Raw genomic sequence first — 25970 nt, forward strand, 5'->3', positions numbered from 1 at the left:
CATACTTTAGGAATATATATTTTTAAAGGATTCACTAATCTTTTTAAAGCAAAATCAAAGTATGGCTACAGGAGGAGAGGAAATATCCAAATTGTAATCAATGCAGATTGTTTACGTAAGGCCTTATATTTGTACCTGTATACATACCATATCACAGCACAAAAACATACCCTACCCCATCTGGCTCTCTTAAGGTACATGATAAATCAGATTAATGCACATTCATCAAGCGGCATCATCTCAGGATATCTGTATCTTTGACATGGGTATGAATTCAGGGTTTCCTTGGGTCTCTTTCAAGGACTCTCTCTTCAGTATTTCTATTTCCTCATTTTCCTTCTATTTATGAAGAACTGTTATTTTTACATTTAATGCCCACTTTTCACCACTTGTTCATGTCAGTTCTCTGAAATGTTACTGCCTATGAACCATGACGTACTGTTTATAACAGAAGTGGAAGTTAAAAGATGTAGACATCACACAAATCGATGGTTATTTTAAAAATAGACAACAATGATAAAAATTCAGTTGCCAACTTCAGAGGATTTTATACATTATGAAGTGTTCTGTTTTCCTTCCATGGTCTGAAATTTATTTTTCAAGAAAACAGATTTTATTTCTAAGCCTTTACTATCTTTGCTAGAAATAGAAAAACCAGTTTTCTCTTTGACAAAATTGTCCCAGGAAAACAACACAAATGCTTTTCCAAATTAGAGCATAAATCTTCCTTAAATGTCCTAGTGTGACAATTGGGATACAACAGCCATCTTTTAAATGTCACAAAGGCTATTGTTAAGACGGTGGTTTTGGCCGTTTTGCAGATGGTCCATCGAAGTTAGTTCTGTTATCAATGTTATTTTCATCTTCTGCATCATCTTCATCATCACCTTTTAAAATAAATATTTGTTGTATGACAATACGTTCTATGGTTGAAAGAAATATATATAGCTAAAGTGGTTGATAACGAGACCATTTCACTTTAGGGATTAATAAAACCATGCACATTTTAGATTAAAATGATTTTGCGAATTTCAGTGTTTAAAATCTTTATTTTCTATCACTTTCCTCTTTGGAAATATTAACTCATTCATCATAAAATCCAGTCTTTTTTTTTTTTTTGAGATGGAGTCTTTCTCTGTTACCAGGCTTCAGGCTGGAGTGCAGTGGCGCTATCTCAGCTTACTGCAACCTCTGCCTCCAGGGTTCAAGTGATTCCCCTGTCTCAGCCTCCCAAGTAGCTGGGATTACAGGCACGCGCTACCACGCCCGGCTAATTTTTTGCATTTTAGTAGAGACGGGGTTTCACCATGTTGGCCAAGATGGTCTCGATCTCCCGACCTCGTGATCTGCATGCCTCGGCCTCCCAAACTGCTGGGATTACAGGCATGAACCACTGTGGCCGGCCAAAATCCACTTTTAAAAGTGTACAGCTTAGTGGTTTTTAGTATATTCACTAGATTGTGCAATCATCACCACTATCCAATCCTAGAACACTTTCATCACTCCAAAGAGAAATGAATTATGCCCATTAGCAGTCACTTTCCATTCCCCTCAGCCTTCGGCAACCACTAATCTACTTTTGTTCCCCCTTAATTTTTATTAGTGAGAGGGTCTTGCTATGTTGCCCAGGCTAGACTCAAACTCCCAGGTTCGAGTGATCCTCCTGTCTCAGCCTCTAGAGTAGCTGGGACTACAGGTGCCCACCACTGCACCCAGCTCACTAATCTATCTCTATGGATTTGCCTATTCTGTACATTCATATAAACAAAATCATATAACATGTACCCTTTTGTGTCTGGCTCTCACCTTAGCATAATGTTTTCAAGGTTCATTCATGTTGTAGTATGTATTAATACTTCATTACCTTTTATTGCTAATAATATTCCATTGTATGGATACACCAAATTTTGTTAATGCACTCATCAGTTGATGGATATTTGCATTATTTCTATTTTTTAAAATGATCATTATTTTTAGAGATGAAGAGATGAGGCCTCACTCTGTCCTCCAGGCTGGAGTGCAGTGGAACAATCAGCCCACTGCAGCTTCAAACTCTTGGGTTCACGTGATCCTCCCACCTCCTAAAGGTGCAACACCAAGCCCGGTCAATTGTTGTTTCCACATTTTAGCTACTATAAATGCTGCTGCTATGAACATTCATGTGTAAGTTTTTGTGTGAACATACTTTCCGGTTCCCTTGGGAGGACTACCAGTGGAACTCCTGGGTCATATGGTAACTTCATGTCAACTTTTTGAGGAGCTACCAAACTCTTTTTCCCAGTGGTTACACTGTTTCACATTTCCACCAACAATGTACAAGATCTCCAATTTCTCCACATTCCAGCCAACACTTGTTATTGTTCTTTTTGATTATAGCCAACATCCATATTATCAAGATGTAATTCCCAAGATGGAAGGAAAGTACAGTTTAAGCTCTTCTTAGAGAATTGTAAGTCCTGACTCTAATATCTATTCTTGGATTTTTCAGCTCAGGACAGTTAAAATGTACCTGCCTGGCCGGGTGCAGCAGCTCAGGCTTGTAATTCCAGCACTTTGGGAGGCTGAGGCGGGTGGATCATGAGGTTAGGAATTTGAGACCAGCCTGGTCAACACAGTGAAACCCTGTCTCTACTGAAAATACAAAAATTAGCTGGGAGTGGTGGCAGGCGCCTGTAATCTCAGCTACTTGGGAGGCTGAGACAGGAGAATCACTTGAACCCAGGAGGCAGAGGTTGCAGTGAGCCGAGATTGTGCAACTGCACTCCAGCCTGGGCACATTTCAAAAAAAAAAAAGTACCTGCCTATTTCTGCATTCGAGGCAATTTTTAAAAAAATAATGCAGTTAAACTTCACGTTTCTACTTTCAAACTGCACCTACAAAACTGGAAAGGCAAGGGAGTCTCTGGGAGTTAATACATGTTAAAATTAAGTCTGTCCCAGTCTTTGGAACCTGTTCCTACTCTGTGATAGACTGTGCTCTTCCAAATATGTCTGTAGTTTCACACCTGATAAAACTCCTTTTTATTCAATACCCAGCTCAAAAGTCTTATCCTCTCTGAAGCCTTCTGAGGGTCTCTGGGTTTGCAACACTTACAGAGGGCCATAGAACCACTTTCTTTTTCTTTTTTTTCTTTTTTTTTTTGAGACGGAGTCTTGCTCTGTCGCCCAGGCTGGAGTGCAGTGGTGCGATCTCGGCTCACTGCAACTTCCGCCTCCCGGGGTCAAGCGATTCTTCTGCCTCAGCCTCCCGAGTAGCTGGGATTACAGGTGCCTGCCACCACTCCCAGCTAATTTTCGTATTTTTAGTAGAGACAGGGTTTCACCATATTGGCCAGGCTGGTCTCGAACTCCTGACCTTGCGATCCACTCGCCTCAGCCTCCCAAAGTGCTGGAATTACAGGTGTGAGCTACCGGCCCGGCCCACTTTCACTTTTAATAAGAGTGTCTGCCTGTCTAATTCCCTTGTGTTTCACAAGGGCAGGAACTGAGTCGCATTCACCTCATTCTTCCTCCAGGGCTCAGCTCAGGGTTTGGCAAATAGCAGGCATTCGGCACGTTTTTTAGTGAAATAAATGAAATAGCGATGAGTCGTGGAAATGCTTGAGTAGAAGCAGCCCAAATAAATATGGTGATAAATGCCAACAATTTTTATTTTTTAAATTATCTTTGAAATAATAATAGCAACGGGGTCTCGATATGTTGCCCTGGCTGTTCTGGAACTCCTGACCTGAAGTGATCCTCCTGCCTCGCCCTCCCAAAGTGTTGGGATTACAGGCGTGAGCCCCACTTCGCCTGGCCAGCCAAAAATTTTTAGATGCAATTCTTCTTTCCTCGAGGCTCACTTTGCCCAAGTCTGCCACTCTACACGTGCTCCCCAAGCCAATTTCCCCAGGCGCCCGCCCCGTCCTCCTGTCGCTGCAGCACAGTCTCAGAGCTCACCGTCCAGGGCCTCGTCTGGAGCCGCCGCCACCCGGTGCTGCACTTCCGCCTGTACCAGGGGGCCGAATAATTCCGTTACCAGCTCCTTCATCTGGGCCACGCCAGACAGTAGGCCCCGGAAAGGGTCGCCGTCACCCGGCGCCTCACAGGACACCCGCAGCTTCTGCGGCTTCCCTTCCTGCCCGATATACTCTCCCAGCAGCTCCATGGTGACCGCTAAGCTTCCAGAACACGACACCGGGAAGCGCCACCCGGAGGCGGAAATCAGCCCGTGGCCGGCGCAGGCGGCAGAAGGGAGAGGAGTGACATCCGTTTGTCGGAAGTCGCTCCTCCCCCTTCCTTCGCTTTTTTTCCTTGTCATTGGTTCCTGGCACTCGGGCCCCGCCTCCTCCGGCTACGCCCCTCGTGGCCGCTTTTCCCGCCTCCGCCGGGGCCGAGCCGCGGTTCGGGTGACAGTTGAGGATGGCCGGAGCTGAGGGCTCCGCGGGGCGGCAGTCGGAGCTGGAGCCCGTGGTATCGTTGGTCGACGTCCTCGAGGAGGACGAGGAGCTGGAGAATGAGGCGTGTGCTGTCCTGGGCGGCAGCGACTCCGAGAAGTGCTCCTACTCGCAGGTGGGCACGCGGCCCGGGCCTTGTCTCCCGCGGCTCCCGCCGAACCTCCCCTTCCCGGCCCGGCTGTCCCTATTCCCGCCTGCCGCAGTCGTCTCCCCAGTGGTGGTCCGGGGCCGCCGTTAGTCTGCCGCTTGCTTACCCCAAGCCCACCCTTCCCTTTTATCCCCAACCTCCTGGGCCCCCTTCAGCCTGTGTCCAGCAGGGGCCCCCATCTTCCCTCTCTAACTCTGTCCGGCCAGCCAGGAAGGGCCCTGGAGCAGCTGCTCTGTCCGTCCTCTCCAGCCTCTTCCTGGTGCACCACTGCTTTTCACGAAACCAGCCCGCGACCTCTCAGATCCAGACATCTTTGTCCCTGCTTTTCCCGTCCTAAGATTATTTATTTATTTATTAGGGACCCAATGGGAGAGTCAGGTTAAAGAGATTTTCAAATCCATAGGGATTTGCGGTGAGCTCCTTGACAGCTAGTTCCTCTGCAATTTAGTTTGACAAGTGCTAGCTAGTACTTTTTCTTTCTTTTTTTGGCAAAATGAAGCAAGTACCCATGTCTGTCTGCAGTCTGCCCTCCTCCCCTGGAAATAGACCGGAAACAGAACAGCAAGTGGCTCTGGCAAGGGAGGGGAGAGAGGAGAAAAGGATCTATTTGGCATTTGGAAGACGTTGTGAGTGAGCAAGTGTTTGAGGGGGTGTGATGTGTTTAGTGACTCACCCTATACTTCGAGTTACAAAAATGGAAAAGGATGGGTAGGAAGAAGACTGACAAAGGATAAGAATTGGCAGGAAGAAGGGTTACCTAGGCAGAGGGGTGGATTGGAACACTGGGGAGATGAGGGGAGAGACTTGCGTTCATTATGTGGTATGAACTGAGGTCATAATACCAGTTCTCGTTGTTGACCAAGTTTAGTTTACACTGCAAAGTGCTAGATTGTTGAATAAACCTGGTATCCAGACATAGCCCCAGGTATTTTAAAACCTTTGGTCACCACTAAAACAATTTTTCGCCTGCTTTCCTTAAAAAAAAAAAAGGTCTAAGTCTGTATGTAAACTATTTTTGAAGTGTAGTTACCTTTATAAAATGGATTCCCTTAATATTTTCTTTTTATTGTGGTAAAAAAAATGGAAATTTGCACAAATCATGTACACAGCTTGAAAGGAAAGTGTGCATGTTCCCACCACCCAGATCAACAAATAGAACATTAGGAGTGCAAAAGGCTTATTGGAAAAGCACTTAAAAAAAAAAAAGAAAAGAAAGAAATAGAACTTTACTGGCATCCCGGAAGCCTCCTTGTCTATCTTCCTCCTTCCTAGAGGAAGGTAACTATACCTATTATACATATTCACTTTTTTTTTTTTTTTTTTTTGAGATGGAATTTCACTCTTGCCACCCAGGCTGGAGTGCAATGTCATGATCTTGGCTCACCGCAACCTCCACCTCCTGGGTTCAAGCGATTCTCCTGTCTCAGCCTCCCAAGTAGCTGGGATTACAGGTGCCCGCCACCACGCCCAGCTAATTTTTGTATTTTTAGTAGATGGGGTTTTTTAGAGATGGGGTTTCACCACGTTGACCAGGCTGGTCTTGAACTCCTGACCTCAGGTGATCTGCCCACCTTTGCCTCCCAAAGGGCTGGGATTACAGGCGTGAGCCGCTGCACCCAGCCTACATATTCACTTTTTAACATTTGGTCACATTTATCTCCTTTTCTACTTAAAATTTGTTGTTTTAAAATTTTGAACTATTTAAAAATAAGTTGCAGACATGATGACACTGTACCTCTAAATACTTCAGCGTGCATCTCCTAAAAATCAAAGAGATTCTTTGCATGTGTTGATTCTCTCTTTGGTGGATTTACAAACATTTTCCAGGATGAAAGTGTGATATTACTTACATAAACCTATACATATGCTCCTGTGTTTTCACATGTTAAAATGACTAAACAGATCCATTTATTCACAGCCTACTGACAAATTCAGACATCCTATCACTTTAAGAAAGGAGTGCTGACTTGTGTCATGGCTAATGCTTGTAATCCCAGCACTTTGGAAGGCCAAGGCAGAGAACTGCTTGAGCCCAGGAGTTTGAGACAAGCCTAGGCAACATAGCAAGACCTCATCTCTGCAAAAAATAAATAAATTAGGAAGAAATAAAAAAGTGCTTGTATGAAAAAAAAGCACTAGTATAAAAATGAAACATGCAACACAACTGTGTTTTGGTTGATGCTCTGCTGTGTAAACTTTTTAGTCTTAATGGTTTTTACAGAAAGGTCTTGACCACAGATAATCTGATTTTAATTATTTTTCAGTTCCTAGTGTGGGTATTAGGTAAACCATGCTATTACATTAATTCTCTTTTCCATTTTGGGGGCTTTTAGGGCTCAGTAAAGAGGCAAGCACTATATGCCTGTAGTACCTGCACCCCAGAGGGAGAAGAACCAGCAGGAATTTGTTTAGCTTGCAGTTATGAATGTCATGGAAGTCACAAACTATTTGAGCTATACACAAAAAGGTAAACATAGTCAGAGATTGTTACTAAATGCTTTTGAAGTATAGATTCTTTCCCATCTACACTTTTTCCTAATCTTGTTTTTTCATGCAAAGCTGTTGTACAGTAGTGAAATTTCATGTAATTATTTTATATAATTAGAGAGAGTTGTTTCTAGAGCCTTTAAAAACATAATATGGTACAAACTCAAACTACTCATCTTTCTCTGCCATCATTTTACTTGTGTGTGTTTGTGTGTATGTGATATAAATATTTGCTTCTGTACATATTAATTTCCAGAATTGTGAAGTCTTATTATGTGCTTGAATGCTTGAAGAAATTTTAAATTGGATTTTGTAAAAAGAAAAATAAAATTGTTATTTCCTCCTTTTTTCAGAAATTTTCGTTGTGATTGTGGAAACAGCAAGTTTAAAACTTTGGAATGCAAATTACTTCCTGTAAGTAAGCACTGTAACTATACATGCAGTTAGAGCAGCTGGGGTTAGTATTTGCCAGAGTGGGTAAAAAACAAATACCTGTATTTTCCAAAAAAGAAGTTCTTATGCTTATTCTTTGCAGATGGCCATTTCATTTTTTACTTTGTTGGAAAAACTAAGTTTTCTCTTTGTTGAGAGCCTACAAGATAGATGGTAATTAATACGAAAGGTTTGGGGGAGAGATGTACTTGAAAGTAATTCAGGTTTAATTATATTGGTTGTACTTATTCTCTGAGGCTTTTAAAGTGAAGGGTATGACTTAAAAACAATAAACAGGGTCAGGAGATCGAGACCATCCTGGCCAACATGGTGAAACCCTGTCTCTACTAAAAATACAAAAATTAGCTGGGCATGGTGGCACCCAGTCACCTACTCAATCAGCTACTTGGGAGGCTGAGGCAGGAGAATTGCTTGAACCCAGGAGGTCGAGGTTGCAGTGAGCTGAGATTGCACCACTGCACTCCAGCCTGGCAACAGAGCAAGACTCTATCTCAAAACAAAAACAATAAATAGACTGGCACAGTGGCTCACACCTGTAATCCTAGCACTTTGGGAGGCCGAGGTGGGCAGATCACTTGAGGTTAGGAGTTTGAAAGCAGCTTGGCCATCATGGTGAAACCACCCCGCCCCCCACTAAAAATACAAAAAATTACCTGGGCATGGTGGTGTGTGCCTGTAATCCTAGCTACTCGGGAGGCTGAGGCACGAGAATCGCTTGAACCCAGGAGGCGGAGGTTTCTCTCACCCGAGATTGTGCCACCGCACTCCAGCCTGGGTGACAGAGTGAGACTCCATCTCAAAAAAAAAAGAAAAAGAAAAACCAATAAATAAGGCCGGGCGTGGTGACTCACACCTGTAATCCCAACACTTTGGGAGGCCTACGTGGGAGAATGGCTTGACCCCAGACCAGCCTGGGCATCATAGTGAGACCCCATCTCTATCAAAAAGGAAAAAGAAGTACTTTGAAATTCCAGGCCAATATCAGTTCACATAGATTGATAATTAATATTTATGATTAACTTTTATCTCTACTTTACTGAATAGGTGTATTTAATTTCTCCCAATTACCACCAAAAAAAAAAAAAAAAAAACCAAAACAAATTTTATTTTTTCTCTGTATCCTGAAAAAAGTATCCCTTTAGTAGTAGTGAGTTTTTTTTTTCCTACTTTGAAAGTTAAAGATCAGCCTCTTGGGGGAAATAATGTGGAAATGTATTGAATGCATTAATTTTATAATGTGTGAAATTGTAGTTAAAATTAGATCATATTATTATTGAAATCAATATTATATTTCAGGACAAAGCAAAGGTAAATTCTGGCAATAAGTACAATGACAACTTTTTTGGATTGTACTGCATTTGCAAGAGACCTTATCCTGATCCTGAAGACGAGGTAAGAGAATTGTAAGTTAAACCTGGGAGTGTGTCCCCTCTAGCCTTGATTCCTCAACTGCTTGTCATATCTGAGCCTCTGGCTCTTCAGGAGGCAGTGCAGGATGGTGAAAGGGTTCTAGATTTATCTTTTCTTATGAATCTGGGTTGGATCTATAATTGGTACACATCTCAACCATTCTTTTCATTTTTACATCATAAGAATGAAATATTGGAGAGGACTTTACCAAAGCCAGAGCTTCTTCCCTTCCTCTCCTTCCCTGACTGCCTCCCCCTGCCCCCTAACACTTTCTAAGAAATGACCTTCAATTTCTTGTGTCTCTTTACGGAAAGAAATGGGGTATACAAACAGCATCCTCTTAAAAATGTCAATGAGAAATATATGCAAAACTCAAAATGAGTTCTTCCTCACTCCTGCACCTCCTACCTCCCAAGCGTAACCACTGTTAACACTTTTGGTGTGTATATTTTTAGGTCTTTTTCTGTGCACATGAAAGTGTTTGAGTGAATGTGTGTTTCAATGTGTAATTTCCTTTCCATTAACATAAGTGAAAATTCTGTACACTCACTTCTGCAGCTGGTTTTTCTCACCAGTATATCATAGACATTCTTTCATATTAACAAACACACTTACCCCGTTCTAACTGCTGCGGAGTGTCCTATAACTTCATATGCCATAAGTTAGTCAACCTAATTGTTCTTCTATAGCAGAATGGCATTGTCTGATTTTTCAATATTATAAGGAAAGCTAGAGTAACCATCCTTATACAGTAATACAACTGAGTATACTCCATATTTATGTAGAATGGATCAGTAGAATTGACAGATCAAAGTGTATTTGTGGGGTTTAAAATTGTGATTGGCCAGGCACTGTGGCTCATGCCTGTAGTCCTGGCTACTCGGGAGGCTGAAACACAGGAATCACTTGAACCCATGGGGCAGAGGTTGCAGTGAGCCCGGATTGCGGCGCTGCACTTCAGCATGGGTGACAGAGCGAGGCTCTGTCTCAAAAAATAATAATCATAATAAATAATAAAATAAAATTGTGATCATATCTGCCAAAAAAGTTGAACCAGCAACAGTATATGATAATGTTTTTTCCCCAACACTTTTGTCAACCCTGTGTATTACCAGTTCTCGGAAATTTTGCCATTTTGATAAATGAAGAATAGTATCTTAAATTTTTTTTCTTTCCCTGATGATGAGTGAGATGATGCATTTTCCACGAGTTTGCTGGACATCCGTAATAACCTTCCCTCTGAACTGTCCTTTCATACCCTCAGCCCATGTTTTGATTGGTTCGGGTTTTGGTTGAGTATTTACTGATTTGGAAGAGTACTTTTTGTCTTTAGAGATGTTAGCCTTCTGCCTTCTTCCTTGTTTTCTAATTGCATTGGAACTATAATTATTAGACCAAATTATGTACAGGGACAGATTGAAGGTCTCTGAGTTAGCAAAAACAAAATCTTAAAACTGGATTTTTTTTTCTTTCTTTTTTTTAAGACAGAGTCTCGCTCTGTCACCCAGGCTGGAGTACAGTAGCGTGATCTCGGCTCACTGCATCCTCTGTCTCCTGGGTTCAAGCGATTCTCCTGCCTCAGTCTCCTGAGTAGCTGGGATTACAGGCACCTGCCACCATGCCTGGCTGATTTTTGTATTTTTAGTAGAGACTGAGTTTCACCATGTTGGCCAGGCTGGTCTCAAACTCCTGACCTCAGGCGATCCGCCCACCTTGGCCTCCCAAAGTGCTGGGATTATAGGCGTGAGCCACTGCGCCTGGCCAAAACTGGATATTTTAAGGCGTGTAGTAACGTGTTACAGCTCCTCCTATTCCACAATATGTGCTTTTTTTTTTTCCCTTTAAGAAGCCTACAACAGGAAAAGGACAACAACATTGGGATGTTAATTAACAGTTAAGAGAGCCTGGGAATAAAAGAAAATCATCCCCCAAATAGTCTGTGTTCTTTGGTATATTGTTTTCCTAGGGCCAGCTTTTAATTATTTAATTTATTCAAATTAGAGGAGTTATCTATCAAGAGGTTTTTCCTAACATTTACTTTTCAGTGTACTTGGCAGGATGGTTTTTCTGCAGCAGAAAGACATTGTCTAATTTTTCAATATCATAAAGAAGGCTGGAGTGACCATCCTTATACAGTAATACAACTGAGTATTGTATTAAAGGATGGTGTGGTGAAAAGTCCTAGTTGTCACTGTCTGCATTGGTCCATTCACATTACTTGCCTGGGCCTGAGTTTTGTATAAAATGGGAATGCCCTCCTTGTCTACACAGTTTTGTGAGAATCAGATATTAAGTAACTGATGTGAAAGAGCTTTGAGATTGTTTGTAAAGGGCTTATCTCAATGTAAGCCTTTGGAACACCAGTTCATGTGGAACGAATATTTAGTATCTTATTCTACTGTGTGCCGGGTTACTTCCATGTTCCCGAATTCAGTGTAATCCTTAACAACCTGCTTTTCTCTGTTAGATTCCAGATGAGATGATCCAGTGTGTAGTCTGTGAAGACTGGTTCCATGGAAGGGTAAGGAAAATGTTCTACGTTTTGAAACCATTGTCATCACAAAAAGATAAAGGTTATATTTTACATTATAATTACTCTTCTAAAAATAAATTCTAGTGATATGATCAGTGTATTATTACGGTATTTATTTATAAAATAATGGGCATTTTGGACAGTTTGGCAATCACAAGAAAATTTTTGGTGTTCTATATTCACAGCATCTTGGTGCCATTCCCCCTGAGAGTGGGGATTTTCAGGAGATGGTATGCCAGGCCTGCATGAAACGTTGTTCTTTTTTGTGGGCTTATGCTGCACAATTGGCAGGTGGGTATCTTTGTGAAGTTAGTGTGCCACAAACTTGTGCTTGTGAAATTTGTGTGTTCAATTCAGAATTTTTAGCAACTATTTTTAACTCTGTGGTTATAAAATAGTATATGTTCTGGCCAGGCACGATGGCTCATGCCTCTAAATTACCAGGACGTTGGGAGGCCAAGACAGGTGGATCACCTGAGGTCAGGAGTTCGAGACCAGCCTGGCCAATATGGTGAAACCCTGTCTCTATTAAAAATGCAAAAATTAACCGGGCATCATGGCACGTGCCTGTAATCCCAGCCACTCAGGAGGCTGAGGCAGAAGAATCGCTCGAACCCAGGAGGCAGGGGTTGCAGTGAGCTGAGATCACGCCACTGCATTCCAGCCTGGGCAACAGAACGAGACTCCATCTCAAAAAAAAAAAAACCAAAAAATAGTGTGTGTTCTTTCTCCACAAGGTGCATAGATTGGTTAGGATACTACCAAAAACAAATTTATACTTAAATGATATGATGCAGAATATTGATGAGACCAGAGTTAGAGAAAATGGAGGAGGCAGTTTTCGAATGGGATTTTGAAAGATAAATAGAACCAAAATAAGTTGTTAATTATAACACATGGTATCGGTTGGCGAGGGGGTGGTGTCTTAGTCTGTCTGGGGTGCTAGAACAAAATACCTTAGGCTGGGTAATTTATAAATAATAGACGGATATTTCTCACAGTTCTGGAGGCTGGGAAGTCCAAAATTCAGGTGCCTGCAGAGTCAGTGGTTTGGTTGAGGGCCCATTCCTCATAGATGGAGCCTTTTATGTGTCAGTACCTGTTAAAAGGGGCAAACAAGCTCACTTGAGCCTGTTTTATAAGTCCGAGCCCTCATGAATGGGATTAGTGCCCTTATAAAAGTGGACTGCAGGCACACGCTACCACGCCCTGCTAATTTTGTATTTTCTGTAGAGATAGTGTTTCTCCGTGTTGCCCAGGCTGATCTTGAACTCCTGAGCTCAAGTGATCCACTCATCTTGGCTTCCCAGAGTGCTGGGATTACAGGCGTGAGCCACCATGCCCAGCCTATCTGGTGCTTTTATTATACACTAAGAAATTAAATCAAAACAACTAATTAATGAATGGTCCTGAGGCATTAAATATCTTATTGGTAATGCTTTATGTGTTTCTTAATTTATTTTTAAGGTGGCAGTTAAACTCGTAGTATCTGCTGCTTTGGCTTCATAATTTTTTGCCCTTCTCATCTTTAGAGACCAGTTCACCATACAAACCATGAGCAGCATAGCTGTACCTCCAGTCTCATGTTTTTCTGTCTTTTTTTTTTTTTGAGACAGCGTCTGGCTGTGTTATCCAGGCTGGGGTGCAGGGGTGGTATCTCGGCTCACTGCAACCTCGCCTCCTGGGTTCAAGCGATTCTTGTGATGCGGCTTCCAGAGTAGCTGGGACTACAGGCACATGCCACCACAGCTGGCAAATTTTTGTTGTATTTTCAGTGGAGACAAGGCTTTGCTGTGTTGGCCAGGCTGGTCTCAAACTCCTGATGTCAAGTGATCCACCCATCTCGGTTTCCAAAGTGCTGGGATTATAGGCGTGAGCCACCACACCTGGCCAGTTTGCCTCAGAGTTCTTAAGTGCTGCTCCCTTTCTGTTCATACCCTTTCCAGTGATCTCTCTCACTGTCCACAGATGCTGAACCTATCTATGTATAGTTCTTACTCGTTGGGTTTTTTTTTTTAAGACGGAGTCTTGCTCTGTTGCCCAGACTGGAGTGCAGTGGCATAGTCTCGGCTCACCGTAACCTGTGCCTCCTGGGTTCAGGCAATTCTCCTGCCTCAGCCTCCCAAGTAGCTGGGATTACAGGCATGCACCAGCATGCGTAGCTAATTCTTCTGTTTTTAGTAGAGAAGGAGTTTCACCATGTTGGCCAGGCTGGTCTTGAACTCCTGACCTCAGGTGATCCACCTGTCTTGGCCTCCCAAAGTGCTGGGATTACAGGTGTGAGCCACCACACCCAGCTTAATTGGGTTTTTAAAATTGATCTCCTGCCTCTCCCTTCATTTCCTCTCCCGTCAGCAGATGGCTTCATCTCCTATTACACTGAAATGCTGGCATCCAATGTGAGCTCCCCTGTCGTTTCTCTTCTTTGTCTCAGAGTATATCTGCTGCTACACCCATCGTTTTTTTATTTCTTCCTCCCATAAAGAAAAGCTGTTTTTAAAAAATTACCCTTCTGTCTGTGTTTACAGTTCAATCTCTTCCTCCTACTTCTTGTATTATTCTGTCTCTAACAAGTACAGTACATTATTTTCTCCTTTATGTGTAAAGTGCTTAAGCAGTGATTGATATTTTCAAATAAATTGTTCAATTATTTGAATTCTTTGGGTTAGACAGACATAAGCTAAAGAAGCATCAGTATTTTCTTTCTCAGTATTTCAGAGACTATGGACTAATCTCTTTTTCCAGATTCTGAAATATTTTAAAATCAGAAAAAGTGATTTTAGGTCAGAAGTGGTGGCTCATGCCTGTAATCCCAGCACTTTGGGAGGCCGAGGCGGGCGGATCACCTGAGGTCAGGAGTTTGAGACCAGCCTGACCAATTAGCCGGGCGCGGTGGCGGGCGCCTGTAGTCCCAGCTACTAGGGAGGCTGAGGCAGGAGAATGGCGTGAACCCAGGAGGCGGAGCTTGCAGTGAGCCGAGATCATGCCACTGCACTCCAGCCTGGTGGACAGAGTGAGACTCTGTCTCAAAAAAAATAAAAAATAAAAAATAAAAAATAGCCAGGCATGGTGGCGCATGCCTGTAATCCCAGCTACTCAGGGGGCTGAGGCAGGAGAATTGCCTGAACCCGGGAGGTGGAGGTTGCAGTGAGCCAAGATTGTGCCATTGCACTCCAGCCTGGGCAACAAGAGCGAAACTCCATCTGGAAAAAAAAAAAAAGGCAAAAGCTATTGTATGCCTGACGTGGTGGCTCACACCTGTAATCCCAGCACTTTGCGAGGTTGAGGCAGGCAGATCACTTGATATCAGGGGTTCGAGACCAGCCTGGCCAACATGGCGAAACCCTGTCTCTACTAAAAATACAAAAAATTAGCCAGTCATAGTGGCGCGCACCTGTAGTCCCAGCTACTCGGGTGTCTGAGGCATGAGGATTACTTGAACCTGGGAGACAGGTTGCAGTGAGTCAAGACCATGCCACTGCACTCTAGCGTGGGTGACAGAGTGAGAATCTGTCTGTAAAAAAATAATAGTAATAGAATAAGTGATTTTATTGTCTGTTGGGATTTTATTGTCTGTTAGGTCAGTGGATATGTGTGTATGTGTTTTTCTTTTTTTTTCTTTGAACCCACAGTAACCAAAATATCCACTGAGGATGATGGATTGGTGCGGAACATTGATGGAATAGGTGATCAGGAAGTTATTAAACCTGAAAATGGAGAGCATCAAGATAGTACCCTCAAAGAGGATGTTCCAGAACAGGGAAAGGATGATGTCCAGGAGGTTAAAGCAGAGCAGAACAGTGAACCATGTGCTAGCTCTAGTTCTGAATCTGATCTCCAGGTAATATGTGACGTACAAGCCATCAAGAAATAAGACTGGGCCAGGGGCAGTGGCTCGTGCCCATAATCCCAGCACTTTGGGAGGCCAAGGCAGGCAGATCACCTGAGGTCACGGGTTTGAGACCAGCCTTGGCAACGTGGTTAAATGTCATCTCTACTAAAATTACAAAAACTAGCTGGGCATGGTGGCACGTGCCTGTAATCCCAGCTACTCAGGAGGCTGAGGCAGGAGAATTGCTTGAACCCAGGAGGCGGAGGTTACAGTGATCCGAGATCATGCCACTGTACTCCAGCCTGGGCGACAGAACGAGATTCTGTCTCAACAAAAACGAAAGAAAACTGAAGCGGAATTAATTCTGTAAACTTATGGCTTTGGATTTCAATTTTATCCTTTGCCTAAAGAAATCTCTTTACAAAATCTAAACTATGAAAACTGTGGTAGTTTAAAAAACATGCTTCAAAACTTAATTTTATTTCAGACAGTGTTTAAGAACGAAAGCCTCAACGCAGAATCAAAATCTGGCTGCAAACTTCAGGAGCTTAAAGCTAAGCAGTTTATAAAGAAAGACACTGCCACCTATTGGCCCCTGAACTGGCGTAGCAAGTTGTGTACCTGCCAAGACTGTATGGTAAAGTATCTGATTAATTTCAGTGTTAGCATATTTTGTGTACTGTCCCCCAAAATAAGGACACCTGGGAAAACAATTCAATTTTTGTACCAGAGGAAGAAAGAAAAATAAAAAGAACACCTGAACAGTATATTTATGGAATTAATGTTTAGGAGACCCTCAAAATTTTTACATTAAGCAAATTTATGCTATAGTACTTACAGTTGGAATGTTTGTGGAAGAAATGGATAATTATGCAGTATTTTAAATTTACTTATTTTAATTTTAGTTTACTTATCTTTAGACAAATAGCAGTTCTTTGTTACATCAAAAAGTTGCTTGGAAACACTGGTTGAAAGTTACAGTAAATTGGCCAGGTGTAATGGGTCACGCATGTAATCCCAGCACTTTGGGAGGCCAAGTTGGGTGGATCACCTGACGTCAGGAGTTCGAGACCAGCCTGACCAACATAGTGAAATCCTGTCTGTACTAAAAATACAAAATTGGCTGGGCGTGGTGGCACATGCCTGTAATCCCAGCTCCTTGGGAGGCCAAGGCAGGAGAATCGCTTGAACCCGAAAGGCGGAGGTTGCAAGGAGCCGGGATCATGCCATTACACTCCAGCCTGGGCAAGAAGAGTGAAACTCCGTCTCAAAAAAAGAAAAAGAAAGAAAGAAAGTTACAGTAAATCAGTGATTTTTAAATTTTTTTAATTTTTTTAATTTTTTATTTTTATTTTTTTTTTTGGTTGAGACGGAGTCTTGCTCTGTCGCCCGAGCTGGAGTGCAGTGGCCGGATCTCAGTTCACTGCAAGCTCCGCCTCCCGGGTTTACGCCATTCTCCTGCCTCAGCCTCCCGAGTAGCTGGGACTACAGGCGCCCACCACCTCGCCCGGCTAGTTTTTTTTTGTATTTTTTAGTAGAGACGGGGTTTCACCGTGTTAGCCAGGATGGTCTCGATCTCCTGACTTCGTGATCCGCCTGTCTCAGCCTCCCAAAGTGCTGGGATTACAGGCTCGAGCCACCGCGCCCGGCTATCAGTGATTTTTAAATAAAGATCTCATCGAGTATATGACATCTGGGAAATTGGGAGAATTCTGACAGAAATCTGGGCAAAAAGAATAAATCCTTCTAGCAATCTGTGTTGAGGTTCCAGTTTTTCTAGGTCTTAATATTTAAAAAATTACATTTTTAGTGATTCTGATGAAATTGACTTTCTGAGAATGATAAACAATTCTAATGGGGAAACTGTTTCTTTTTTTTTTTTTTTTCTAAAGAAAATGTATGGAGATCTAGATGTCTTGTTCCTGACAGATGAATACGACACAGTTCTGGCTTATGAAAACAAAGGCAAGATTGCCCAGGCCACTGACAGGAGCGATCCCCTAATGGATACCCTTAGCAGCATGAATAGAGTCCAGCAAGTGGAACTCATTTGTGGTAAATACTGTGTGTGTGTGTGTGTGTGAAAATTCAGTTTCTTTCACTATGTAAAAAACTATAACGGGGGCAATAAACACCTATATTTTTAATTTAATACAAAGAATTAAAATTGTGAATTGTAGATCATTGCTTGATTTTCATATTGGTGGGTATTCAGCTGCTGTTACCATTGAAGCAGAGTTACATGCTAGAATAATTACATGCTTGAGAAACCACAACATAACGCTATTTCTGATTAAGTGTAGATGGATGAATAAAATTTTTCCATCCATTGAAACAATTTTTTGGATATTATGTGTCATCTTTTTGAGCAAGGCATGTCACCATTTTGACAGTTCTTGAGGTTGCTTCGGTGGTTCACAGAAAACCACTAGAGGAGAAAATACCCCCAAACCCTTGATTGAAGGCTTTTACATCCCCCCACCACTACCTAGGGGCAGCATGCCAAACTTATTTCAGTGATTTCTATCCCAGCCATTTCCACTTGGATGCCACCACTTTTATGTGTCTTTTATGGCATCAGTAATTTCTGTCTTTTATTATTTATTTATTTATTTTGAGACAGGGTCTTGCTCTTAGGCTGGAGTTCAATGGTGCATTCTTGGCTCACTGCAACCTCTGCCGCCCGGGCTCAAGTGATTCTCCTGCCTCAGTCTCTGAAGTAGCTGTGACTACAGGCGCATGCCACTGTGCCCCGCTAATTTTTTTTTTTTTTTTGAGATGGAGTCTCACTGTCGCCCAGGCTGGAGTGCAGTGGCACGATCTCGGCTCACTGCAACCTCTGCCTTCCGGGTTCAAGTGATTCTACTGCCTCAGCCTCCCAAGTAGCTGGGATTACAGGCACCCACTACCATGCCTGGCTAATTTACTTTGTATTTTTAGTAAATACGAGGTTTCACCATGTTGGCCCAGCTGGTTTCGACCTCCTGACCTCAGGTGATCTACCCGCTTTGGCCTCCCAAAGTGCTGGGATTACAGGCGTGAGCCATCATGCCCGGTCCCCACTAATTTTTGTATTTTTAGTAGAGTCAGGGTTTTACCATGTCACCCAGGCTGGTCTCGAACTCCCGAGCTGAGGTGATCCGCCTGCCTTGGCCTCCCAAAATGCTAGGATTACAGGTTCAAGCCACTGCACCTTGTCTTTTATTTATAACTGTTAATTTCTTTTTGCCTTTATTAAACACTTTTCAAGGATAGAAAAAAGATTTTTGCACCTAAAAGATTTTTGTAGCCCTCAAGGTACCTTGTACATAATGTAAACTGAGTCAGTTTGTTTGGGCTGGGCGCGATGGGTCACGCCTGTAATCCCAGCACTTTGGGAGGCCAAGGCAGGTGGATCACCCGAGGTCAGGAGTTCGAGACCAGCCTGGCTGACATGGTGAAACCCCGTCTCTACTAAAAATACAAAAAAGTAGGCAGGCATGGTGGTGCGTGCCTGTAGTCCCAGCTACTCGGGAGGCAGAGACATGAGAATCACTTCAACCTGGGAGGCAGAGATTGCAGTGAGCCGAGATCGTGCCACTGCATTCCAGCCTGGGTGACAGAGTGAGACTCCATCTCATAAAATAAAATAAAATAAAATAAATATTCAACAAGTCCAAGGTTATTTCAGCTACCAGAATTCCAGAGAAACAGGAAGCCCTTTTAAAAATTCTTAATCTTTATGGGATTAGAATATCTCTGCTTGTTGTCCTTTTTAAAAATTTTTGCGCCAGGCACGGTGGCTCAAGCCTGTAATCCCAGCACTTTGGGAGGCCGAGACGGGCGGATCACGAGGTCAGGAGATCGAGACCATCCTGGCTAACCCAGTGAAACCCCGTCTCTACTAAAAAATACAAAAAACTAGCCGGGCGAGGTGGCGGGCGCCTGTAGTCCCAGCTACTCGGGAGGCTGAGGCAGGAGAATGGTGTAAACCGGGGAGGCGGAGCTTGCAGTGAGCTGAGATCTGGCCACTGTACTCCAGCCTGGGCGGCAGAGCGAGACTCCGTCTCAAAAAAAAAAAAAAGAAAAAAAAAAAAAAAAATTTTTGCTTTTTATTTTATTTTATTTATTATTATTTTTTTTTTGAGGCGGAGTCTCGCTCTGTCGCCGGGACTGGAGTGCAGTGGCCAGATCTCAGCTCACTGCAAGCTCCGCCTCCCAGGTTTACGCCATTCTCCTGCCTCAGCCTCCCGAGTAGCTGGGACTACAGGTGCCCGCCACCTCGCCCGGCTAGTTTTTGTATTTTTAGTAGAGACGGGGTTTCACCAGTGTTAGCCAGGATGGTCTCGATCTCCTGACCTCGTGATCCGCCCGTCTTGGCCTCCCAAAGTGCTGGGATTACAGGCTTGAGCCACCGTGCCCGGCCTATTTTATTTTTATTTATTTTATTTTTTATTTTTTTTTTTTTGAGACAGAGTCTCGCTCTATCACCTAGGCTGTAGTGCAGTGGCGTGATCTCAGCTCACTGTAAACTCTGCCTCCCGGGTTCACGCCATTCTTCTGCCTCAGCCTCCTGAGTAGCTGGGACTACAGGTGCCCGCCACCGTGGTTGGCTCATTTTTTGTATTTTTATTAGAGACAAGGTTTCACCGTGTTAGCCAGGATGGTTTCGATCTCCTGACCTCGTGATCCGCCCGCCTTGGCCTTCCAAAGTTCTGGGATTACAGGTGTGAGCCACCACACCTGGCAGCTTTTTTTTTTTTTTTTTTTTTTTGAGATGGAGTCTGGCTCTGTCGCCCAGGCTGGAGTGCAGTGGCCGGATCTCAGCTCACTGCAAGCTCCGCCTCCTGGGCCCATGCCATTCTCCTGCCTCAGCCTCCCGAGTAACTGGGACTACAGGCGCCTGCCACCTCGCCCGGCTAGTTTTTTGTATTTTTTTTTAGTAGAGACGGGGTTTCACCGCGTTAGCCAGGATGGTCTCGATCTCCTGACCTCGTGATCCGCCCGTCTCGGCCTCCCAAAGTGCTGGGATTACAGGCTTGAGCCACCGCGCCCAGCTAGTTTTTCATTTTTTAATGAAAAAGGGTCTCAGATATCAACATGGAGGAAGTGCAGATAATTTGGGAACGAGTTTCTATGCAGCTTTCACTTAAGAAAATTTTTATTTAAACTACATTATTAAGAGTCAGGTGTCAATGGCAAAGTATATTTTGTTTTTGAAAGCAAATGGTTTATCTACATGTAAATACTTTTGTGATTTTGATTTAGAATACAATGATTTGAAGACTGAACTTAAAGACTATCTCAAGAGATTTGCTGATGAAGGCACGGTATGTTGAGTTAAAGAATTCTAATCATAGCCCTGTAAGTTTTGAATGAAGTGTTTATTTCCTTTGATGATTAAAAATGACTGCGACTGGTGGGGCGCGGCAGATCACAAGGTCAGGAGTTCAAGACCAGCCTGGCCAATATGGTGAAACCCCATTTCTACTAAAAATACAAAAATTAGCCAGGTGTGGTGACAGGCGACTGTAGTACCAGGTACTCGGGAGGCTGAGGCAGGAGACTCGCTTGAACCCATGAGGCGGAGGTTGTAGTGAGCCGAGATCGCGCCACTGCACTCCAGCCTGGGTGACAGAGCAAGACCCCATCTCAAAAAAAAAGAAAAAATGACTGCGACTTAAATGGGTACTTGAGAGTTGAATTCAGGGACTATTTTGAGCAAATTGGCAGGCTAAGGGAAATGAGTAAGAGGTAGTGAAACACCAGAGTTACACTGGGAGTCCTCACCAACCCCAGCTGGGCGGGGAGGCATGATGGGAGGACGCAGTCCCGCGGCCTCTGAGAGAGTACTTGTAGCTTAGCAGAAGATCATTGGAAGGAATCTGCAGTACCGATTCTGCTGATCCTGACCTTGAAGCATGGATCTTTGGGACAGGGAGGGGAAAATGACTGGGCAGGAAAAATTAACACCAGACCCATTTTCTGGAATTCTAAGTTCCATAGTTTAGAATAGAAACTGGGCATGGTGGCCAGGTGTGGTGGCTCACTCCTTAATCCCAGCACTTCAGGAGGCTGAGGTGGGCAGATCACCTGAGGTCAGGAGTTCAACAGCAGCCTGGCCAACATGGTGAAACCTGGTCTCTACAAAAGTACACAAATTAGCTGGGTATGAGGGCGGGTGCCTGTAATCCCAGCTACTCCAGAGGCTGAGAGGCAGGAGAATCGCTTGAACCTGGGAGGTGGAGGTTGCAGTAAGCCAAGATTGTGACATTGCATTCCAGCCTGGGTATCAGAGCAAGACTCCATCTCAAAAAAAAAGAAAAGAACTGGGCATGGTAGCTTGTACCTGTAGTTTCAGCTACTTGGGAGGCTGGCTGTCTTGAGCCCTGCTTTCTTAGAAGATATCATCTCTGTCTACCTTCTTTAGGTCGTTTTTTTCTTTTTTTCTTTTCTTTTTTGGGGGGGGGGCGGGGGGCGTTCCTGAGTTTATTTGGGGCACACCCGGGCGAAGGCCCTGCACCTAGAAAAAGGTGTTGGGCCTCTTGGTGGTGAAGCTGGCTTGTACTGACGGGTCCCGCGCAGGACCCGGTGGGGCAGCAGAAACTTGATCTTGGAGTGGTGGAACTCCTTGACGGCTGGCGGCACTTGCTGGCTGCAGTCTCCTCTATCGTCATGATGTGGATGGAGTGGGCCCGGGCGCCCATGTCTCGGTAGCACTGGGTAACAGCGCCCGCGGTGGTCAGGTCCTGGTATTCCCGGTACATGTTGTGGGTGCCGCCCTGGGAGTTATAGCGCAGCCAGATGCCGAAGTTCTTGACCCGCAGTGGGGACTTCTCAAACACCTGCCCACAGTAGACAATCTCCCCTGAAGACTTCATCATCATCTTTAACTGAGATACGAAGTACCGGAGCGGGACTTGGCGACATGATTAGGTGCAAAGATTCGCATGCGGTAGAGGGGCGGTGTGTGGCATTTGGGGGTGGGCAGGCAGCGACCCACCACCTTGTACTCGTAGTGTGTCCGAGGCCTTCATGGCGTCCTCTCCGCGCTCGCCACCACCCGCAAAAGGCTAGGTCGTTTTTTTCTTTGTCATAAATGTGGGAAGAACATTTAACTGCCTGAATTTCTGGACAGGGTCACAGTGCTGCCTGCTGCCTTTCTGCAAAATGAATTGTAAAGTTAAAAGAGCCTTCTCCTAAATGGTTTTCTCAGGTTTTAGAGACTGTTCTTCACTATCACTGGGAACAGTTCCTACTTACTTACAGTTCTTTTTTTTTTTTTTTTGAGACAGAGTCTTGCTCTGTCACCCAGGCTGGAGTGCAGTGGCCTGATCTTGGCTCACTGCAACCTCCGCCTCCCAGGTTCACGCCATTCTCCTGCCTCAGCCTCCCAAGTAGCTGGGACTACAGGCGACCGCCACCTCACCTGGCTAGTTTTTTTGTATTTTTAGTAGAGATGGAGTTTCACCGTTTTAGCCAGGATGGTCTCGATTTCCTGACCTCGTGATCCACCCACCTCGGCCTGCCAAAGTGCTGGGATTACAGGCGTGAGCCACTGCACCCGTCTTTCCCTACAGTTCTTAAAACTTAATGTAGTTATTCTTGTTTCTGTTGCAGAGACTATCCTCTGGTTAATACAGACGCCAGCTTCTTTGGTGCTAGAACTAAGAATGTTCATGGGTGTAATGGGGCATTCTGCCTCAGTGTGGCAACCTCTGAACTGTCAGTGGACTTTTCGAGGTGTTTCCCATAGTGTGCAGGCAGGCCCTCTTGATGGTGGTGCTGTTGCACCTCCACTCTTTTGTGGTCAGTTTTCTTTATTTTATCATATACGTATACTTAAAATTACATAAAAGAAAAAAGTTAGGCATGTTCTCTTTTTTCATGCACATTGGAGACTTTTACTCAAAGTCTTCACAGGTATCTTAAACATCCGGGTCCTTGTTATCACTAGAGCCACTCTTTAGGAGTCTTTAGGAGAGAATGTTTTGTCTGACCAGATAATTTAAAAGGTCATTGGCCGGGCGCGGTGGCTCAAGCCTGTGATCCCAGCACTTTGGGAGGCCGAGACGGGTGGATCACGAGGTCAGGATCCACCGTGAAACCCCGTCTCTACTAAAAAATACAAAAAAAAAAAAAAACTAGCCGGGCGAGGTGGCGGGCACCTGTAGTCCCAGCTACTTGGGAGGCTGAGGCAGGAGAATGGCGTAAACCCCGGAGGCGGAGCTTGCAGTGAGCTGAGATCCGGCCACTGCACTCCAGCCTGGGCGATAGAGCGAGACTCCACCTCAAAAAAAAAAAAAAAAAAAAGTCACAAAAATATGGTATTTTTGTTGTTTGTTCCATAACATTACTAACCAGATCTTCACAGAAAAAGAAACAAAAACCTCAGGTTGCCATAAAGCTTGTTTGCTTTGGTTGTATTTGTCCATAGGGATAATGTTAATAAGTTCTAGCTGTTCTTAGATGATAGACTGCCTTTAATGTTTGTATCTAACAAAAAAAAAAAAAAAAACACTTAGACTGGGCACAGTGTCTCATGCCTGTAATCCCAGCACTTTGGGAGGCTAAGGTGGGAGGATTGCTTGAGCCCAGGAGTTCAAGACTAGCCTGGGCAAGATGATGAGACCCCGCCTCTACAAAAAAAAAAAAAAATTTAGCTAGGCATGGCGATGTGTGTCTGTGGTCCCAGCTACTTGGGAGGCTGAGATCGGAGGATCGCTTGAGCCCAGGGATTTGAGGCTCCAATGAGCTATAATCAGACCTCTGTACTGCAGCCTGGGTGACAGAACAAGACCCCGTCTCTAAAAAGCAATAATAATTAATAAACTTAGGAACTACAAATTTTCTGAAATAAATTAAAAAACTGATTTTTTATTGAACCCAAGTATTTATTCACTAGCATTTCTCCTCTGCACATTAGCTGTGACCGTTTGAGGATATCCAGAAACCAAAAGCTGTACAGTCTCATTTGTGTGTTGCTAGGTCTCCTCCTACAGTATCCTTGCTAGAGATCCTATTTCCTTTCACTTAACGGGCTGTCTGTGGTTAATGTTTGTAATCCAAGGTAGGGACAGATCCTTCGTTTTGCACCTTGCAAGTATCCTATTTATTAGCATTTTGTTAAGTGTAAATTCCCATGCCATTTAGCCAAGTACATTAGAATTTTGAGCTGCAGTCATTTCAGGATGTGTTCAGCGTCTGCATCCTGAATCTGTTAGGGGTTCAGATTCCTCACTGGTTGAGCAGCAGTATTACTGTTGGTGCTTGTGAAACTGCTGTATCAGCTACTGGTCTGAGAAAATTATTCCAAGTTAGCACTGATATTTTGAGTATGTTAGCAGCACTTAATAGGGAATGAGGGGAAGTTTTCACCTTATACCCCTCTTTCTTACTTTCTCTTTATCTCTTTCCCGTTTTGCTCAAATGCATTCACGTGCTCTCTTTTTCTTTCTCTTTCCTTCACTCTTCTTGTCTCACTGTCCTTCTTTCTGAACAATAAGCATGTGTTACCTTATTAAAAAATAAACATGCTGGGTGTCATGGCTCATACCTGTGATCCCAGCATTCTGGGAGGGAGTGGTGGGAGGATCACTTGAGCTCAGAAGTTTGGGACCAGTGTGGGTAATATAGTGAGACCTCGTATCTACACAATTTTTAAAAATTAACCAGGCGTGGACTGGCCACGGTGGCTCACGCCTGTAATCCCAGCACTTTGGGAGGCCGAGGCGGGCGGATCACGAGGTCAGGAGATCGAGACCATCCTGGCTAACATAGTGAAACCCCGTCTCTGCTAAAAATAAAAAAAAAATTAGCCAGGTGTGGTGGCGGGCACCTGTAGTCCCAGGTACTTGGGAGGCTGAGGCAGGAGAATGGCATGAACCCGGGAGGCGGAGCTTGCAGTGAGCCGAGATTGTGCCACTGCACTCCTGCACTCCAGCCTGGGCGACAGAGCGAGACTCCATCTCAAAAACAAACAAACAACAACAACAACAAAAACAATTAGCCAGGTGTGGTGTGCACCCTATAGTCCCAGCTCCTTGGGAGGCTGAGGCGGGAGGTTTGCTTGAGTCAATGAGGTCGAGGCTGCAGTGAACTATGATTGCGCCACTCCACTCCAGTCTGGGTTGCAGAGGGAGACCCTGTCTCAAAAAATAAATAAATAAACCTGTTTCTGTGATGGCATTAGACAGCTTTCGATGGATCCATTGGCACAGACTCGCTGTTGGGGTGGGCAGGGACTGCCAGGTTGTCCAGTTGGCATTTTGTTTTGTTTTGTTTTGTTTATTTTGAGATGGAGTCTCACTCTGTCGCCCAGGCTGGAGTGTAGTGGCACGATCTTGGCTCACTGTGGCCTCCGCCTCCTGGGTACAAGCAATTCTCCTGCCTCAGCCTCCTGAGTAGCAGGGATTACAGGCCCCCGTCACCATGCCCTGCTAATTTTTGTGTTTTCAGTAGAGACAGGGTTTCGCCATGTTGTCCAGGCTGGTTCTTGAACTCCTGGCCCCCAGCAATCCACTCACCTCGCCCTCCCAAAGTGCTGGGATTACAGGCGTGAACCACTGCACCTAGACCAGTTTGCTTTTTTATTTGTATTTTCCCTTTGTCTTACTTTGTTATTTGTAATATTTTATTTTGCTAATATCATCAACACCTTTGTATGGGACACTAAATCCTTTTTCCAATAAA

The 25970-nt window shown here is 44.1% G+C and overlaps 2 protein-coding genes and 1 pseudogene across 3 annotated transcripts in view; 1 reads left to right on the plus strand and 2 right to left on the minus strand.

The window, feature by feature from the left end:
* Window positions 1-4227, minus strand: GON7 (GON7 subunit of KEOPS complex). Its single transcript, XM_010384512.2, has 2 exons — window positions 3940-4227; window positions 1-887 (listed from the first exon to the last, which is right to left on the minus strand). The coding sequence occupies exons 1-2, from the start codon at window positions 4145-4147 to the stop codon at window positions 793-795; spliced, it is 303 nt and encodes a 100-aa protein (XP_010382814.1). The 5' UTR covers window positions 4148-4227; the 3' UTR covers window positions 1-792.
* UBR7 (ubiquitin protein ligase E3 component n-recognin 7 (putative)) overlaps window positions 4166-25970 on the plus strand; it is a 25727-nt gene continuing 3922 nt past the window's right edge. The window contains exons 1-10 of one of the 2 annotated variants that reach the window (XM_010384509.1): window positions 4166-4551; window positions 6918-7051; window positions 7425-7485; window positions 8821-8916; window positions 11402-11455; window positions 11653-11758; window positions 15100-15308; window positions 15787-15936; window positions 17192-17354; window positions 20547-20608. In XM_010384509.1, coding sequence (XP_010382811.1) covers window positions 4402-4551; window positions 6918-7051; window positions 7425-7485; window positions 8821-8916; window positions 11402-11455; window positions 11653-11758; window positions 15100-15308; window positions 15787-15936; window positions 17192-17354; window positions 20547-20608 — 1185 coding nt within the window. In that variant the 5' untranslated portion in view covers window positions 4166-4401. The remainder of the gene's footprint in view (window positions 4552-6917; window positions 7052-7424; window positions 7486-8820; window positions 8917-11401; window positions 11456-11652; window positions 11759-15099; window positions 15309-15786; window positions 15937-17191; window positions 17355-20546; window positions 20609-25970) is intronic. The other variant, XM_010384511.1, reaches the window with a different exon arrangement.
* LOC104679051 overlaps window positions 21802-25970 on the minus strand; it is a 16507-nt pseudogene continuing 12338 nt past the window's right edge.

The sequence above is a fragment of the Rhinopithecus roxellana genome, chromosome 5 (assembly GCF_007565055.1).
Source record: "Rhinopithecus roxellana isolate Shanxi Qingling chromosome 5, ASM756505v1, whole genome shotgun sequence".
NCBI lineage: Eukaryota > Metazoa > Chordata > Mammalia > Primates > Cercopithecidae > Rhinopithecus > Rhinopithecus roxellana.